General features: G+C 42.0%; 1 protein-coding gene across 1 annotated transcript in view; it reads left to right on the forward strand.

Annotated features, from left to right (window-relative positions):
* The first annotated feature begins 5,638 nt into the window (after positions 1–5,638).
* ACE (angiotensin I converting enzyme) overlaps positions 5,639–19,460 on the forward strand; it is a 169,996-nt gene continuing 156,174 nt past the window's right edge. Inside the window, 1 exon segment of the mRNA XM_027872973.1 lies at positions 5,639–5,708. Coding sequence (XP_027728774.1) covers positions 5,639–5,708 — 70 coding nt within the window.

The following is a 19,460-nucleotide window of genomic DNA, read 5'->3' on the forward strand; positions in this document are numbered from 1 at the left end:
CTGGCGTTGCCCCGGCAACTGGAGCCCGAGCAACGCCGCCCTGGGAAGGTGGCTGGGAGAGGCCGGAAGGGAAGGTGGAAGAGGGGCGGAGTTCTCCTCCCCCTTCTCACAGCCCCATCCCCCTCCCTCTCTGCCCTTTGGTCATTTCTGAAGATAAGGCAGCGCCACTTAGGCACTGCCAGGGACTGAGGACCCGACCATCCATCTCCGAGGCCCCAAGAGCCTTTATTATCATTATTATTATTATTGTATTATTACTATCGTCATCATCATAGATAATAATATAAGAATTTATATGCTGTTTTACAAATATTGTATCTTCTCCACAACCCTGAGAAGTGAGACCACATTATTATCCCTATTTTACAGATGAGGAAACTGAGGCAGGCAGTGGTTAAGTGACTGGTCTAGGGTCACACAACTAGTGAGTGTCTGAGACCAGGTTTGTACTCTGGGCTTCCTGGCTTTAGCCATTTAACACAAACTGCTTTCTTTTAACACCTGTCTACCACGTGCAAACTTAGAGACATGCAAAGATGTATTAGAACAATATCTGTGGCCTCAAGCAGCCTTACAATCTAGTTGGAGGGGAGTCCCTGTTCTCCTTCTCCCCTACCCCCCAAGCCTCACCATTTATCTTCCTCTGCCTCTCACTCCCTTCCCCTTTGGGTCCTTGGAGCCTCAACTCACTGAACAAGGGCTGTGGCACAGGATGCATTTTAGGGACTATAGTCACAGCAGCTGTGACAGCCACCAGTCACTCTTGATCTAGGAGTTTCAGAAACCTAATTTCTTAGACCTGTGTTTCCTGGTTTGGCATCCGCTTCTGTGCTCTTATCCAGTCTGTGTCCCTGTGACCCTGGGCAGTATCTGCTGAGGCTTTCCTTCAACTGTTATTATTAATAATTTAAGACTGGTCCTGTGTGTATGGACCCATAGTCATGTGTACACCAAAAAGATGGGAGCCCTGAATGGCTCACCAATTCCATTCTTTTGTGGGGAGAAAGGAGTGGTAGAGACAAATAGCTAGGGCAGCAGGGGAAAGGAGGACAGAAACAGAGCCATCTGTTTATTTAGCAGTGCTAAATAAAAGGATGGAAGTGAAGGTGATGTTGAGAAGGATGAAGCTGTTGGAAGTCTTAGTTTAGATTTGAGAGGAGACCAGTAAACAGAGTTGGGTGTGTAGAATGGTTGAAGGGAATGAGCTGAGAGTAAGCACAGGTACAAACAATTCTCACCTCACCTAGTTCTCTTCTATTCCTTTTCTTCCCATTTCTCTATTTCCTCTTTGTACTTAGAGATTATCTTGCCTTTCCCTCTATATATATGTTCCCTCTCCCCTACATTCCCTTTCTGTCTTCTCCCACCTCCCTTTTCCTTCCATTACTTTTTCTCTTCCTGGTCCTCTTCTTTCCCACTCTCAGATAGCTACTCAGGGACAGCCAGGAGAATACTAATAAATGTTTAACAACCAGCTGTGTAGAGGGAGGGAGAAGTACATAGAACACACCTTTAAGTTTAATCTGCATTATTCATATTTTCTGTCTGACTTCCTTAAGTCTAAAAAATTGACAAAACAATAAATCAAACCTTGATTTGTGGCATTTTCTGATTTCCAAACTATCACACAGAAGATTTAACAATGAGCTCTCCAAAAACTGGGTTGAACTAGCTTCAACACACCCCTCTGGTACAATTCTTTTTTTTTTTAAGTTATTATTTATTTATTTTTTGCAATTTTTTTTTTAATTTTTAAATTTTGAGTTCCAAATTCTCTCCCTCCCTTCTACCTCCTCCCCTACCCACTGAGAAGGCAAGCAATGTGATATCAATTACACGTATGAAATCATGCAAAATATATTTCCATATTAGTCATATTGCAAAAAAAAAAGCAAGAAAACTAAAGTGAGAAAATTATACTTCAATTTGTACTCAGAGTTCATCAGTTCTCTCTCTGGAGATGGATAGCCATGTTTCATCATGAGTTCTTTGAAACTGTCTTGGATCAGTGTAATGCTCAGAATAGCCAAGGCTTTCACAGTTGATCATCATTTCAACATTACTGTTACTGTGCACGATGGTCTCCCAGTTCTTCTCACTTCACTTCGCATCAGTTCATATAAGTCTTGCAATGTTTTTTCTGAAATCACCCCCTTGTCATTTTTTATAGCACAACAGTATTCTATCACAATCACAGGCCACAGCTTATTCAGCCATTCCCCAATTGATAAGTATCCCTCAATTTCCAATTCTTTACCAACACAAAAAAAGCTGCTGTAAATATGTCTATGTGTATGTGTGTGTTTGTGTGCATGTGTGTGTGTGTGTTGTATGTGTGTCCTTTTTCTTTGATCTCTTTGGGACACTGACCTAGTAGTGGGTATAAGAGTATGCATAGTTTTATAACCCTTTGGTCATAGTTCCAAATTGTTCTCCAGAATAGTTGGACCAATTCACTACTCCACCAGCAATGCATTAGTTTTCCCTCATCTCCTCTAGCATTTGTCATTTCTGATAGGTATGAGGTAATACATCAGAGCTGTTTTGATTTGCATTTCTGTAATCAATAATGAGTTAAAGCATTTTTATATGACTTTAGATAACTTTGATTTCTTCTTCTGAAAACTGCCTGTTCATATCCTTTGTCATTTGCCATTTGTCAATTGGGGAATGGCTCTTATTTTTATAAATTTGACTCGATTCTACATATATATTTGAGAAATGAGGCCTTTATCGGAGAAACTTGCTATGTAATTTTTTATATTACTTCATTTTCTACGGTACCTTTAGCAAAATGTATTATCTCTTTTTAGCAAAAAGATTATCTCTTTTAATTAGGTCTATTTTTGCTTTTGCTTTGTCTGAGATCATGATTGCTACCCTTCTTTTTTTTAATTTAGCTGAAGTATATTAGATTCTCCTCTAGCCCTTTATTTTTTAACTCTGTGTATGTTTTTCTGTGTATATTTTTAACTCATGTATGTTTCAAATGAGTCTCCCAAAAACATATTGCTGGATTCTGGTTCCTAGCCCATTCTGTTATCTGCTTCCTTTTTATGGAAGAGTTCATCCCATTCACAATCACAGTCATGATTACTAATTGTATTTCCATCCATTCCTTTTTCTTCTCTTTATGCTTCTCTCTCTCTTTGTCCTGTCCCTCCTCAAAAGTCTATTTTGTCTCTACACACTGCCTCCATTAACCCATCCTCCCTTTTATCATCCCCATTTTTTTTGCCCCTTTCCCCTCCTGTTTCCCTATTAAGTATGCTAGATTTCTATATACAACTGAGTGTGTATGTCTACGTGTGTGTGTATTCTTCCCTCTTTGAACCAATTTAGATGGAAGTGAAGTTCAAGTATTGCCTGCCACTCCTCCATTTTCCCCTCCACTGTAAGAGCTCTCACTTTTTTATGTGAGAAAATTTTCCCCATTCTACCTCTCCCTTCCCCCTTCTCCCAGTACATCCCTCTTTATCACCTCTTCATTTTTTTGGAAATCATTCCAATATAATCAACTCACACCTGTGCCCTCTGTCTATGTAAACTTCTTTTAACTGCCCTAATAATGATAAAGATCTTAGGAGTCACATGTACCATCTTCCCATATAGGAATATAAAGAGTTTAACTTTATTGAGTCTCTTCTGATTACTCATTCATGTTTACCGTTTTATATTTTTCTTGTGTCTTGTGTTTGAATGTCAGATGTTCTATTCAGCTCTAGTCTTTTCATCAGGAATGCTTGAAAGTTTTCTATTTCATTAATTATCCATCTCCCCCCCCCACACACACACACACCAAGGATTACACTCAGCTTTGCTGGCTATGTTATTACTGGTTGTACTCCTAGTTCCTTTGCCTTCTGGAATATCATATTCCAAGTTCTGCTCCTTAATCTTGTGTGATTCTGACTGAGGCTCCACAGTATTTGAATTACTTATTTCTAACTGCTTTCAATATTTTCTCCTTGACCTGGAAGCTCTGGAATTTGGCTATACTATTCCAGGGAGTTTTCATTTTGGGATCTCTTTCAGGAGATGATCAGTGGATTCTTTCAATTTCTATTATGCCCTCTAAATCTAACATATCAGGGCAGTTTTTCTGGATAATTTCTTGAAACAACATGTTTAGGATTTTTTTTTTTATCATGACTTTCAAGTAGTCTAATAATTCTTAAATTATCTCTCCTGGATCTATTTTCCAGGGCAGCTGTTTTTCCAATGAGATATTTCACATTTTCTTCATTTTTTTCATTCTTTTGACTTTGTTTTATTGTTTCTTGATGTCTTATGGCTTCCATTTGCCCAACTCTAATTTTTAAGGAATTATTTTCTTCAGTGAGCTTTTGTACCTCTTCTTCTATTTGACCAACTCTGCTTTTTAAGGAGTTCTTTTCTTCAGCGAATTTTTGTGCCTCTTTTACCAAACTGCTAATCCTCTTTTCATAATTTTCTTGCATCACTCATTTCTTTTCCCAGTTTTTCCTCTACCAGCCTTATCTCCTTCTTTAACTCTTCCAGGAATTCTTGTTGTGCTTGGGTTCAATTAGCATTGTTCTTTGAGGCTTTACTTGTATCTCTTTTCACATTATCTTCTGAGTTATGTCTTGGTCTTCCCTGCCACCATAGTAGCTTTTTATTTTTGTTGTTATTGCTGTTTTCTCATTTTTCTAGCCTATTTCTTAACTTTGAACTTAATGTTAAAATTAGATTCTGATCATTGTAGGGTGGAAAGGCACTGTCCCAAGCTTCAGGCTTTTTCATGATGGTGTTTTCAGAGCCAGTTCTAGGGGTCTGTAAGTTGTAGGTGCTTCCAAGGCAGAGTGATTCAGGTAGTGGTGTGGTCACTACTCTCCTGGTCTGTGCTCTGGCCTTTACCCAGGAAGGCCCCTTGCTCCTCTGCGGCCACAAGCACTAACATTTCTCTTGGCCTAACCAGATCCCTGCTCCCTTGTGACCAATCACAAGCCCTCCTCTCCACCCTGGAACTGTGACCTAGAACTGCATAGGGGTAATAGAGTTGGAAATCACTACCCATTGTACCCAGTGCCAGCCAGCAAAGGGTCCCCTCTTTCTGACCAGTTGTCTGCCCTTACCATTTCTGGGTTGAGAGCTCCCAAAACTGCTGCTGCTGTTGCTGTCATCACATGGGTCCTCTGGTACAGCTCAAGTCCAGTTCAGGCCTCTGTCCACAGGCAATCCTGGTGTGGGACAAGGCAAGGGGACCTCAGGAACCCCAGTTGAGGCCTTGGCTGTGGTGTCACTTTAGGAGGCTTCTTCAAACTCTAAACTTCCTCTTTCCTATACTTTTCTATACTTACTCTTTCCCCCCCCCCCCCCCCCCCCTCACTCTGTTCCTTGATCTCCTTCCCAAGTTTTGGGACTCCTAGATGTTGGTCTCAGTATAATGGAAAGAGCACTAGGTTTTGAAGAAAGAAGACCTAGGTTTGAGTCCTGCCTGTGCTAATTATCAGCCAAGTGAGGCAGATGCCATCATACTGCAGCCTCTCCTATGTCATCTCCCTCATTAGATTATAAGCTCCTTGAGGGCAGAGACTGTCTTTTGCTTCTTTTTGTATCCCCCAACATTTACACATAGTAGGTGCTCATATATGCTTATTGACTGACTAAGATAAGCATGCCTGAGAAGGAGATAAGAGAAGACGCCTCCCCTCTCAGCTCCTTTTGCAGGGGTGGGAGGTCCACAGGTGTGGAACATTGCTTCTGTTTTTAGACTTTTTCAAGGTAATGATATCTCACTGATTATTTTTTTTCTCTTCATTCACATTTTATTTTTTCTTTTAAAAAAAATATTCTTTGGAGGCTTCTGGGGACTGAATCACCAGCAGCAGTGGCAGGTTCTAGTCTTCTCAGCCCACAGACACCACAGACAACTTAGAAGGTCAGCTGGGGTGGGGTCTGTCAGAACTGGGTGAGAGAGAAGTGCAGTCCAGAGCAGGGCTTCAGGGTGTGCCGATATAGCCCCTGCACCAGTGGACCAGGATCAGGCCTTGAGAGTGACTGAATCAGTAGCAGTTGCAGCAGCAGTGGTGGCAGCAATGGTAGCACTGCTCCTGGAGCTATTAGCCCCCAGACAATGTTTAAAAGTCACCTGTTTAGATTTCCAGGAGCCAAGATGGTGGAGTAAGCAGTAAGTCTCTCTCACCCTCCCTTATTGACCTTTAAAAACCCAGAGAATATTGACCCAGGAAAAATCCTGAAATAGTAGAGTCAGCAGAAAGACTAGGTACAGCAGTCTTTTAGTTCGTGAGGCTAGGAGGATCAACGGGAAAGGTTGCTGTGGCTGAAGGGGACCAGTACAGGAAGGGAGGCATCCCAGCAAGCCAGTGGCAAGCACCTTAGCAAACCATTAACCAGGCCCCTTGCCCCCAGCACTGGGACAGTGCTCCCTGTGCCCCAGAAGCAGAGATCAACTTTAAAAACCTGAAAAAAGGCAAAAACACGAGCAAGAAGCAACATAGAAAAACAATGACCATAGAAAAGTATCTTGGTGACAGGGAAAATCATAACACAAATTCAGGAGAGGACAACATTGTGAATATACCCACATCTAAAACCTCAGAAGGGAATGTGAACTGGTCTCAAGTCCAAAAAGCCTTCTTGGAAGAGCTCAAAAAGGATTTTAAAAATCAAATGAGAGAGGTAGAAGAAAAACTGGAAAAAGAAATGAGAGGTATGCAAGAGAGAGTCAATGTCTTAGAAAAGGAAGGACAAAACAATTCATTAAAAATTAGAATTAGGGGACAGCTAGGTGGCACAGTGGATAGAGCACCAGCCTGGAAGTCAGGAGGACCTGAGTTCAAATCTGACCTCAGACCAAACATTTGATACTAGCTGTGTGACCCTGGGCAAGTCACTTAACCCCAACTGCCTAAAAAAAAAAAATTAGAATTGGGCAATTGGAAGCTAATGACTCTATGAGACGTCAAGATCAGTAAGACAAAATCAAAAGAATGAAAAAATAAAAGAAAATGTAAAACTCCTCATTGAAAAAAATAGTCTTTATTATAAGGAATGACTTTCTGGGGAGGAGGAAAGGATTCTTGGAGGAATTTAGATGACATAAAAATTTTAAAAAGAAACATCCAGGGGTAGCTAGGTGGCACAGTGGATAGCATTCTGGCCCTGGAGTCAGGAGGGCTTGAGTTCAAATCTGGTCTCAGACACCTGACGCTTACTAACTGTGTGATCCTGGGCAAGTCACTTAACCCCAATTGCCTCACCAAAAAAAGCAAAAAAACAAACAAAAAAAAAAACCACATCCATTCACTGCCTCCTCATCTCCATATCTTAGAATTTATGGGGATGGGATCTGGACCCCCTAAGAAGCCCCTGAAACTTTCCCACACAATCCAGCCCCTGAACCCAGATCTCTGGCATTTGCCTGAGGCACCTGGCCCTTCCCAGTCAGTAATCCTTTTAACTGCCCTTTCACTGTGGCCCTTGTTTTCTGTACTTGACCCACCCTAGGCTACTTGCCACTCCTCAATCCCATCTAGACCCTTGTCTCTGTTACCTCCAGACCACCCCATGCTTCTTGCCACCCCTAGATCCCATCCAGGTCTTCCCACAGTCTTTCTGTATAAAAGTGTCCATCTTGATCCCATTAAGTTGCTCAGATTCTTAAAATCTGGCCTGCTTCTATTGACAACACGTTAAACCTTGTCTCTGACTGAAAGAAGGCTTGAGTGGTCAAATTCTTTTGAAGTAGACCCTCACCCTTTGCCCTTGCATTTCAACTTTCCCAGCACCCTTAGACCAAAACATATGGTTACCTGACCAAGAAGCTGCCTAACCTCAAGCTCTTCTCCAGCCAAGATTGTAAGGTATATAAGCCTCCCCCCTCTCTCCCTATCTCTTTCTCACTCTGCAGTTGGGGTTGCTGTCCAAGTATGTAGGAAGGCTTGGAGGTACTTTTCAGGCCTGAGCTCTCAGGTTCCACTTGAGTCAGACAGTTATTAGGCTGCTCAGAACCAGACACTGCTTCCAAAGTTCCTGTTTAGAAGTGTGTGTCCAATTCTCTCAATTATCTAGGACGCTAGAGAATTGGGAAAACTGCAAGTGCTTTTTTTGTTTGTTTGTTTCCTGAGGTTTACTATGGGATCCTCCTTTACAGAGGGGCTCCCAGCCCCTGCACATGTGATGGGTCAATCTTTTTCAATTCCCAAAAATTTGTCTTTGGGTTTCTTTTACAAAATTGGAAAAAGTTTAGTTTCTCTAAAGAACTTAAAAAGAAAAAGCTTGTGCTCTTTGCAACACATCTTGGCCTCAATATTACCTGGAAGAACAAGAAACATGGGCCCATTTTGGGGTCTTTACAGTACAATACTCTCATACAGCTAGATTTATACTGTTGCTGAGAAGGGAAATGGATGGAAATATCCTACATAATGTCATTTATGGAGCTCTCTCAGGACCCTATTCTCAGAAAAGATTGTAAGATGCTCATAGCTCAAGCCACTCCACAAAAGGGGAATGGGGGCCAACTCGATATTTTAGACTACCCCCTTCTTGTGGCCCCCAGGGCTTCAGCCCCCCCCTTCCCTGCTTCCATTCCCACCACCTCCCCTGCTCCCATCCCCTCCCTTTCTCCCCTACCCCTTTCTGTTGCTCCCCTGCCCCCTCCTGCTGTTCCCCTTCTCCCCCACCCCCTCCTGCTGCTCCCCCTTTCCCCCCACCCCCTCATGATGTTCTCCTTTTTCCCCTGCCTCCTCCTGCTGCTCCCCTTTCTCTCCTGTCCCCTTCTGCTGCTCCCACTTTCCCTAACCCTTCCCCTGTTTCCCACATACCCCCTTCTTTGGCCACCCTCTCTTTTCCCTCATTTTCCTTCCCTTCTCCTCTAGCCCTTCCCTTCTCATTACCTGCCTCTTTCTCCCTCCTTTCTCCTCTCATGCTCCCTTCTCTTTCCTGTCTCCTACCCTGCATCTCCTCTTCTGAGCCCTCCCCCTCCTTCAGTGCCAGCTGATCTTTCCTCTTGCCCACCAGATCCCCCAGCCTTGCAGTCCAATTCAATTCAGCCAGCACTCCCTAGCCGCTCCCTCACAAGAAATGGGACTTCCTATCTCCCTTCCTCCCAAGCCCCTAATTCCACAGCATCTTCAGGACTTTTTCCTCTAAGAGAAGTAGCTGCTCACACAGTAGGACAATTAGAGTGCATGCACTATTCTCTACCTCAGACCTCATTCAGGTTAAAGAGAAACTGGGTTGATATTCTGAAGATCCCACAAAGTTTACTGAGGGCTTTAGGGATGTGTCTCTTCAGCTTGAGCTCTCTTGGAAAGATTTGCATATCCTCTTCTCCACCTATTGTACCACTGAGGAGAAGAGGAAAATCTGGCAACAGACCCAGAAGTTTGGGGACCATTTGACTAGTTCTGACCCCACAAAAATAACCTCCTCCCCCACCCCAGGAATGGCTGCTGTTCCTGCTACTGACTCGGGATGGGACTATGGGAAGAGTGAGGATAGGAGAAAGAGAGACCATATGGTGATTTGCCTGTTAGAAGGCCTAAGAACAGGCTTTTAGAAGCAAATAAATTTCAAAAAATTAAGGAAATTCAAGGAGAAAAGGAAAACCCTGCCCTTTTCCAGGACTGGCTGGTAAAAGCTATTAAGAAATACACAAGTTTAGATCCTGACTCTACAGAAGGAGCAGCAATCCTTGGCATGTATTTCATTAATCAGTCCGCCCCAGATATTAGGAGGAAACTGCAGGAACTGGCAATGGGATCCCAAACACCTCATGCCCAATTGCTGTAGACAGCCTTCGGAGCCTTTAAGAACAGAGACCTAGTTGCAGCAGAGGAGAAAGAACGCAGGGATAGGGCTAGAGACAGGGAACAGGCTCAATTCTTGGCTGCTGTTATGTCTAGGAAAAGACTCAGTGGTGTTCCTGGTGACTCGGGCGGTGGGGAAACCTGCTTTTGATGCTGCAAGGCAGGCCACTGGTCCAACAAGTGCTCTTCCAGGGTGCCCCCCCAGGAAACCCCCAAGACTGATGCCTCCAAGACCCTAATCACTGTCAATATCTAATTAAGCCCAAGGCCTGGAAGGGGCTGCAACCATTGATTGAAAAATTCCTTAAGTATAAAATCCATGTCCCTTGCCAGTCCGCATGTAACACCCCTATCCTTCTTGTAAAAAAAAGCCTAATGGAGAATACGGAATGGTTCAAGATCTCAGGGCTATTAATGAAGCTGTTATTTCAATACACCCATAGCCCTTAACCCATATATTATACTCACTCAGATCCCTGGGGTCACCCAATGGTTTTCCACCCTGGATTTCAAAGACACCTTTTTCTGCATACCTCATCACACAAACTCATAATTTGTTTTTGGCTTTGGATGGACACCCCTGAGAAATCAAGTCCATGTCAGCTAACATGGACATTCTTGCCCCAAGACTTTTGAGATAGCTCTCATTTATTTGGCGGGGCTTTGGGAAGAGATTTGAGAGACTTGGAACTAACAGATAGTAGTTTAATTCGGTACGTGGACAATATTCTCATTTGTAGCCCTACTGGGGATGCTTCTTTGGCTGCTGCTACAGGAGCTCTTAATTTCTTGGGCACTTGAGGCTATGGGGCTCTTTGAACAAAGTCCAAATAGCAAGCCAAACTGTAAAGTATTTGGGCCATGAATTAATGCCCATTTCTTGCTCCTTAACCTCAGAGAGGAAAAGGGCAATCCTATTTATCTCTGTTCCAGCCACTAAGAAACAACTTTGCACTTTTCTAGGCATGACTGGATTTTATAGACTCTTGATCCCTAATTTTGGTCTTATTGCTAAGCCCCTTTATGACTCTACTCAAGGCCTTGACTAACTCCCTCTAGAGTGGGGTCCCAACCAGGCTAAAGTTTTTGAGGCTTTGAAAACTAAATTGACCACCACACCAGCATTAGCTCTACCCAATCTAGAAAAACCTTTCACTCTGTATGTGGATGAAAGGACAGGACAGGCTTTGGGAGTCCTAACCCAGTCCTTAGGATCTGACCCCAGGTTGGTTGTCTATTTCTCAAAACAATTAGATTCTGTGGTTGCTAAATGGCCTTTATGCCTCCAGACAGTGGCTACTACAGCCATTCTAAATGAGGAAGCCTCTAAACTTACGCTTGGCCAGCCCCTGGAAGTTCTGACTCCCCACCGAATTCAGAGCATCCTGGAAGCAAAGGGCCATCAGCGGCTGGCTAACAGCAAGCTCAACAAATATCAAGCCTTGCTCTTAGATGCCCCTGACTTAATTCTTCGGGTGTGCCACACACTCAACCTGGAAACCCTCCTACTAGAGAGTGCCCGCTCAGATGCCTTGGTTCATGATGGTAAGGAGATCTTGGACAGCGTTTATGCCAGTTGATCTGATTTAAAAGATTCTCCTCTCCTGAACCCCAAAGCAGTATGGTACACAGATGGGTCAAGCTTTATTGAACAGGGGGTTAGGAGAGCTGGGTAGGCAGTAGTCAGCCTCCACCATACCATAGAGGCCAAATTCCTGCCCCATGGGACCTTTGCCCAGAAGGCAGAATTAATAGCACTCACCAGAGCCCTAGAGCTAAGGAAAAATAAAAGAGTAAATGTTTTTACTGACTCAAAATATGCTTTCCATGTTCTACATGCCTATGGAGCAATTTGTAAAGAAAGGGGATATCTGACAGCAAAAAACTCCCTTATCACCACATGCCCAGGGGATTTCACATCTCCTTCAAGCTGTTCAAAAGCCATCTGTTCAAAAGCCGTTGTCTTTTGCAAAGGCCACCAGAAAGGGGAAAGGGATCAGGCTGTGGGAAATCACCTGGCAGACATTGCAGCAAAGAATGCCTGCCAGTTAACTGCACTGGCCTCCTTACTTCCACAGCTCCCTGGTCCCTTCACATCTTCCTACAGCTTTCAAAAACAGGCCCTTGCTAAAGAAAAGGCTCTCTCCCCATCTTGGTGGTTTCAGACACCCTCAGACCAACTTCTTATCCCAGAAGAAAGCCGGTGGAAGCTTCTTTTTGGTTTACACCAGGCCACACATCCAACAAGTCTGTAGGGTTGCCAAACTTGTGCCTAAGTAAATCCTGAAGGGGCAAGTTTTCTGTTAAAACCTGTTCAGTGGAGAGGTACCTACCCAGGTGAAGACCGGCAGACGGACTTTACCCATATGCCCCTGTGCAGGGGTTTCAAATTGCTTTTGGTTTTTATTGACACCTTCACTAACTGAGTAGAAGCTTCTTCTTACATAACTGAAAAGGTTCAGGAGATATAAAAGTTCCTATTAAAGGAAATTATACCTCATTTTGGCTTAACTAGCTCCTTACAGAGTGACAATTTCTGGCTTTTATTTCATAGATAATCTTGGCTATGGCAAAGACACTTGAAATCACTTACCACCTCCACTCAGCCTGGAATCCAAAATTTTCTGATGAAGTAGAGAAAATGAATCATACCCTTAAGTGTGCCCTTACTAAGCTGTGCGTAGAAACCCAAGAAGATGGATTAACAATTTCCCAATTGGCCTACCCAGAGTCCATATCACACCTCAGGAAAATATCAAGCTTAGCCCCTTTGAACTCCAATATGGGAGGCCCTTTCTAATATCTGACATCCTTGTAGACCCAGAACAGCATTTGATCACCCTATTAGCAACTCAATTAGGAGCAGTCAGGAATTCATTAACAGAATATGCCAATAAACATTTTCCAAAACCCCTTGGTAGTGAAAAGGAGTGTCCTGCTGCAGTACAACCTGAAAGATAGAGTCTATTTAAGGTCATGGAAAACCCAAAAGGGAGCAGAGTATCTCATTCCCTCGTATGGTCACCAACAACATGAATTCATTCTCTCTAACCTTACAGAGACCATTCACTAGCTGTCAAACAAGACAAGATTTCCTGTCTCCAGGAAATCCAGCAATCTTTGGATTGTCTAGCAAAGTTTGCGCTCTAGCAAATACCTCTTGTTGTATGTACATCAACAACTCTGGGCTGGTAGAGATCCATATTGAACATATTTTGGAAAAGGCTAGTTGGATGCAAGAAATCCATAACAACCTCAGTTCCCCCAAATCATATTCTTCATGGAAATCCTGGCTCCTTTCTATACTTGCCTCCATTCTTATTCCCCTCCTGATTATATTCCTCTTGTGCCTGTTCGGTCCTTGTTTACTTAACCTCCTTGCCAGCTTTGTCTCCTCCAGGGTCTGAGCCGTCAGCTGCCAGATGACTGCTTAGGCTATATGCCAACCTCCAACCAAGTCCAAGGTCTCTAGCCCACTGGACCTGGCATCAGCCAAGTTCCAAAGTCTGACCCCTTGAACGGGACCCAGTAAGGCAGGGACAGCTCTACGCCTCCTGCCAGCAGGAAGTAGTTTCAGAAGCCTAGACCTTTGCCCCTGACCCCAAAAGATTTTGGGTCCCATTTGTGTGGGGGGGAATGATGGGGATGAAACCTGGGCCCCTAAAAGCCCCTGAAACTTTCCCACACAATCCAGCCCCTGAACCCAGATCTCTGGCATGTGCCTGAGTCACCTGGCCTTCCCAGTCAATCCTTTTAACTGCCCTTTCATTGGGGCCCTCATTGTCTGCACTTTGCCCACCTCAGGCTACTTGCCACCCCTAGATCCCATCCAGATCTTCCCACAGTCTTTCTGTATAAAAGTGTCCATCCTTCCCTTATTAAATTGCTCAGATTCTTGAAATCTGGCCCACTAATATTGGCATCACAAATAGTGCAGATTCTTAAAATCTGGCCCTCTTCTATTGGCAACACATTTAACCTTGTCTCTGACTGAAAGAAGGCTTGAGTGAATGAATTCTTTTGAGGCAGGCCCTTACCCTTTACCCTTGCATTTTGGGTTTCCCAGCACCCATAGACCACAACATATCAATTCCCAGTCAGGGAACCATGTGTTTTGGTCTAGGGGTTCTGGAAAACCTGAAATGCAAGGGTAAAGGGTGAAGGTCTGCCTTGAAAGAATTTGACCACTCAAGCCTTCTTTCAGTCAGAGATAAGGTTTAGTGTTGTCAATAGAAGCAGGCCAGATTTTAAGAATCTGAGCAATTTAATGAGGGAAAGATGGACATTTTTATACAGAAAGACTGTGGGAAGATCTGGATGGAATCTAGAGGTGGCAAGTAGCCTGGGGTGGGCCAGGTACAGACAACAAGGGCCACAATGAAAGGGCAGTTAAAAGGATTACTGACTGGGAAGGGCCAGGTGCCTCAGGCAAATGCCAGAGATCTAGGTTCAGGGGCTGGGTTGTGTGGGAAAGTTTCAGGGGTTTTTTAGGGGTCCAGGTCCCATTCCCATCATAATCTATTCTTTGCTTCATGACACAGCTCAAGTACCATCTATAGCTTAACTACAGGAAGCCTTTCTGAAGAGGTGGTAACATAGTACAATAGAAAGAGCACTAGATGGAGTTGGAGGACCTGGCTTCAGATCCTGCTTCTGGTGCTTACTAACTATGTGATTCTAGGCAAGACATTTAACTTCTGTCTGCCTCAGTTTCCTCATCTGTTAAATTAGAGGATTAGACTAGATGGCCTCTAAGGTTCCTTCTACCTCTTGATCTGTGATTCTCCCCAGCTTTCCAAATTATTTCGTGTTTATGTGCATGTTATCCCCCAGATAGGCCATAGACTCCCTGTGGGCAGGAACTATTTTATCTTTCTTTTTTCAACCCCAATGCCTAGTATAGTGTCTGGGACATGGGAGGCACTTATATGCTTGTTTCTTTGTTGAGCTGGACTGGTGAGTGTGGTTGCCTTTTACCCCAACTCTAATATGACCCAAGGTACTTTTTCCCAGATGCAACCTGGACTCTTCCCCCCAAAGGAGGATTTTTCCTTTTAAACCAACCCAGTAATAACAGTAAGACAGGAAATAACTAAGTTCCCTGCCTCCTAATGCTCATCACAGCCTCCTATACACACACAAACACACACACACACACACACCAGCCCCAAAAAAACAAACAAAAAAACTGTTATCACATTTGCCTACAAAATCCCACATTATTTTTTTTTCTTTCTCTGCTTTGGGAAATTACCAAAAAAAAAAAAAAATGAATCAACAATTCTCTTTTGTTTATTCCAAATACCCAGTCACCAAATAATTAGCGAAATGTATTGCAGTTCTAAAGTCCATTTCTCTCCCTACCATGTCTCCTTTTTGTCTTTCTCTTTGGCATGTTAGTAATGAAACTCATTAATCAGTATGGCAATAGTCAACCATGTTTATCATACTTAAAAGACAAAATTAAACAGAAAAGGCAAACAAATTCTTAAGAAATAGACATTCAGGGAATAGACGAAAGCCCTCTTAGGATAGATGGAGGGAAAGGGAACAGAAGTTCACACCAGCTCTACTCTGGTATCAACAGTCTGAAAGTTTCCATCAACCCAGCATCTTCTTCAGGTCTATGCTCATTCATGTTGCTCTTTTCTTGGGGTTTGGTGCTGAGGAACTCATGGCTAACACTCTCCTGCCAAGATTCTCTGGGATGCTCTTCTGGGTTCCCAGGACAGCTGTCAGTCTCTGCAGCTGCCCCTCCATTTATTCACTGGTGCCGGCACCCTCATTCCTATGCTGGTATGTTCATCTTTCTCTTAGGGTGTCTGGGCCTTAGCTGTCAGCACCACCCTTTAGGATTAGAAGAAAAAGCTTGGCAAAGTCTAGGTTCATCTATGTAGGGTCCAGGCAAATTCCCTGAAGGTTAAAGAGGGAAATGACCAATCATTTCCAATTTTACCAGCAGGTGTCTCTCTACCTATGGTATTCATAATCTCCATGGAATCTCTAAGAGGTGCTACATTTAGCAGCTGTATAAACAGAAGCTAGCTGTATCTGTTTCTTTGATATCTCACCATTGTGCTTGAGATAAGACTCTAGAAAGAATAAAGTAGGGAGGGAAGGGAATAAGCATTTATTAGGTGCCTACTGTACCACAGACACCTTGCTAAGTTATCCCTTCCATATTATGGGAGGTTAGGGGCATAGTATGGCACCCCCATGATCTGGAAAATCTGCATAAAATTTTTGGCCCTCCCTTCATACCGGAGAAGTCTGAATTATTATAGCATTAAAAGATAAAATATGTTGATATTATGCAATGCTACTTATATTTTGCGCATTTCTGAGTTTCTAGTTTTTTCTTGTGTCATCTGCTGGTCTTCATGTGTCATCTATGACTTCTACAAAACTCCTCAAAAATTCCCATTTCTTATGCCAACCCATGATATATCAAAACCGTGATGGAGAAAGTTGCAATGTGGAAGGGATAATGGTACTATCTAATGGAATACTGTTGAGCTATAAGAAATGAACTAGATACTTTCAGGAAAACCTTAGACTTGCATGAACAGATGCAAAATGAAATGAGCAGAAAGAGAACATTGTATACAGTATGATGACTAACTGTGAATGACTTAGCTATTCCCAGTAATACAATGATCCAAGACAATTCTGAAGGACTTTTAATGAAAAATGCTATCCACCTCCAGGAAAAGAACTGATAAAGTCTGAATGCTGATTGAAGTCCATTTTTTTAAACTTTATTTTTCTTGGGAGAGGAGATTGATCTGTGTTCTCTTTTGCAACATGGCTAATATGGAAATATGTTTTGCATGACTACATATGTAAACCTATATCAAATTGCTTGCCTTCTCAACGAGAGGAGATGGAGAGAATTTGGAACTCAAATTTTTTTTTAAAAAATGCTCTACATTAATGCCATTCTATAACTGTCTGTAACTTAAGAGTCTCAGAGAATTGGAGGAATGGGCAACGAGAGATTAAGTGATTTACACATGGCCTTACAGCTAGCATAAGTAAGAGGTAGGGTTTGAACTCAAGTCTTCTTGACCCCAAAGTGAGTCACCTACCAGACCAGACTACCTTTCAGAGAGAGAAAGAGAGAGAGAAAGAGAATAGAGAGATATTTACAACTATACACACGTTGTTATTGTTGAGTTGTTTTAGTCATGTCTGACTCTTTGTGATCCCATTTGAGGTTTTTTGGCAAAAATACTTTGCCAGCTATCTGCTCCTATACACACATATATACACATATGTATGTATGTATGTATGTATGTATGTATATGTATATATATATATCTCCACATAAACACACATACATATTTGCGAAAATACACATGAAATAGGAAAAGTATACACCAAATAGCATAAGGAACATGTAAGAGTGTTCAACATATTTATAAATATAAAACTACTTAGTATACTGTGAGTACTGGAATACAGTACACGGTTGAGAAGAGTATCTGAATCAGATGGAGTTAATCCATTTGTTACAACCCATAATCACCCAGGGAAAAACTTTAATTAACTCCTATTCAGGATCTTGGTTTCTTTGTCACTTATCTTTTTGTTGGATTTGTCTAGTACTGAAAGCAATGCAATGATCTCCCTACCTCTTAGGGTTTTTCTCTCTAGTTGCCCCTGTAATTTAATTTTCTCCTTTGAGTATTTAGAGCCTATGCCATTTGTCACATATATAATATTTATATTGTTTCATTATCTATGGCATTTTATACATGATGTGGTTTCCCTATTTGTCTCTTTTAACTGTGTCTATTTTGACCGTTGCTTTGTCTGAGGTCATGATTACTACCTTTCAGTTTTTTAGTTCACTTGTGGCTTAATAAATTTTGTTCTAGGTCTTTGTTTCAACTCTATGTGAATCTTTACGTTCATGTGTGTTTTTTTGTAAGCAACATATTGTTAGAATTCTGCTTTTTCATTCATTCAGATACCCTCCTCAGTTTTATTGGTGAGTTCACAGTTATGACTGTTAATTGTGTATTTCCCTCCATCATGTCCTCATACTTTTCCTTTCTTTGTCCTCCATTTCCTTCCTCACAAAGAAGGTAGAGAAAGAGAAGAAACATAATTAATATTAATAATCTATTACTGATGCACTCCAATCTGTGTAACTTATTCAGATCCTGATCACTGATTCTTACACTTTTTTTCTTTCCTTTAATCCAAAGGTTACTTTGATCATACTTTCTCAGCTCACAGCACTCTTAATATCTCAGTAATTTTTCACAGCACCCCTAAGCCAAAAGAAATACCTACTAGTTCCATTTACTTAATAGTTAGGTCCAAACAACATAATAAGTATTTGTGTCCTAACAACTTTCTGGTAGTTTGAAAAAAATATGCGTAATTTAGAAGAAAAAACAATATTTTATTTTGTTCTTAAATAATCACAATTATTTACTAGTGTGCGCTCCTGTTGGGTTCTGCACAGTTTCTCAAACCTTGAAATCAGATTGGACACTGCCGGTCTCATTTCCCGTTCCACATTGATTTTGGCATGGTACTTACTTTTTATCACAGGAACCACCAAAAACTCACTTTCACAAAAATATGATGTCACAAAAAAAAGAACATTCAAGAAGTTACTGGCATAGTCAAAAATACAAATAAACAAAAATATATTTTAAACATTCAAGAATGCCTTTAAAAGGAATAGGTCAATCTTATATTGCATGATGTCTAACAGATGTTGAGTATCAACGTTTCCCTTGAAAATTTAAAATATCCTTTAGCACTCTTGAATTTGCTACAGCACCCTGGAGCATCCCACTATGCAGTTTGGGAACCACAGTTTAAATCCCTCCAAAGGCAGTTTGATATGCTTCTATCTATTCTCTCTTCAACTCTATCTTCCCTTTAAACTTTCCTTCTTGTCCCCACCTGCTTCCCAGTTGAGGTTGGTACATTAACTAAACTCTAAGCCATAGGTTCCCAAACTGACAACATCACCCCCTCGGGGGGCACTGGAACAATCCAGGGAGGGCAGTAGTAGCCTCGGGTGCAATTGGGGGGTTGAATAAAAATAAAGGGGGGGGTGGAAGCATAAGGAAAGAAGAGAACAGAAGAAAATTTTGAAAAACCATTCCTACATGTTTCATCTGTTGTGTAACAGAGTTAAAGTTGTAGTGATTACATTATTTTCCAAATAAATGCACACAATGCAAGTTATAAGAGATCAGTGGCCAAGTCCCCCGACAGGTCTTAACAAGCAAGTGTTGGCAGGCAAATATGTCATGCATTGCCAGAAAGTCTAGCATGTATCAGCAGGAATATGTGTATGTAATGACTTGTTTACAGTATGATACTATAGGGTTACATGAAGCAATATTGTGTCATCAAAATTTCAATGCAGGAATAAAAACCTACAAATTTACAATAAATTATTAAATTTAAGATGTTTCATTTAAAAATATTTATTTTATATTTTTTGAAATGATACAAATTTGGGGGGAAAAACATTAAAGGGTTAAAGGAAGTAAATTTCCAGGGGTGTGCTGAGAAATTTTTTTTTAAAGGGGGCAATAGGCCAAATAAGCTTGGGAGCCTCTGCTCTGAGCTAAACTCCTCTCTGGTGTGTGTGTGTGTGTGTGTGTGTGTGTGTGTGTGTGTGTGTGTGTG

Source organism: Vombatus ursinus, unplaced genomic scaffold (assembly GCF_900497805.2).
Source record: "Vombatus ursinus unplaced genomic scaffold, bare-nosed wombat genome assembly UNPS02014801.1, whole genome shotgun sequence".
NCBI classification, from domain to species: Eukaryota; Metazoa; Chordata; class Mammalia; order Diprotodontia; family Vombatidae; genus Vombatus; species Vombatus ursinus.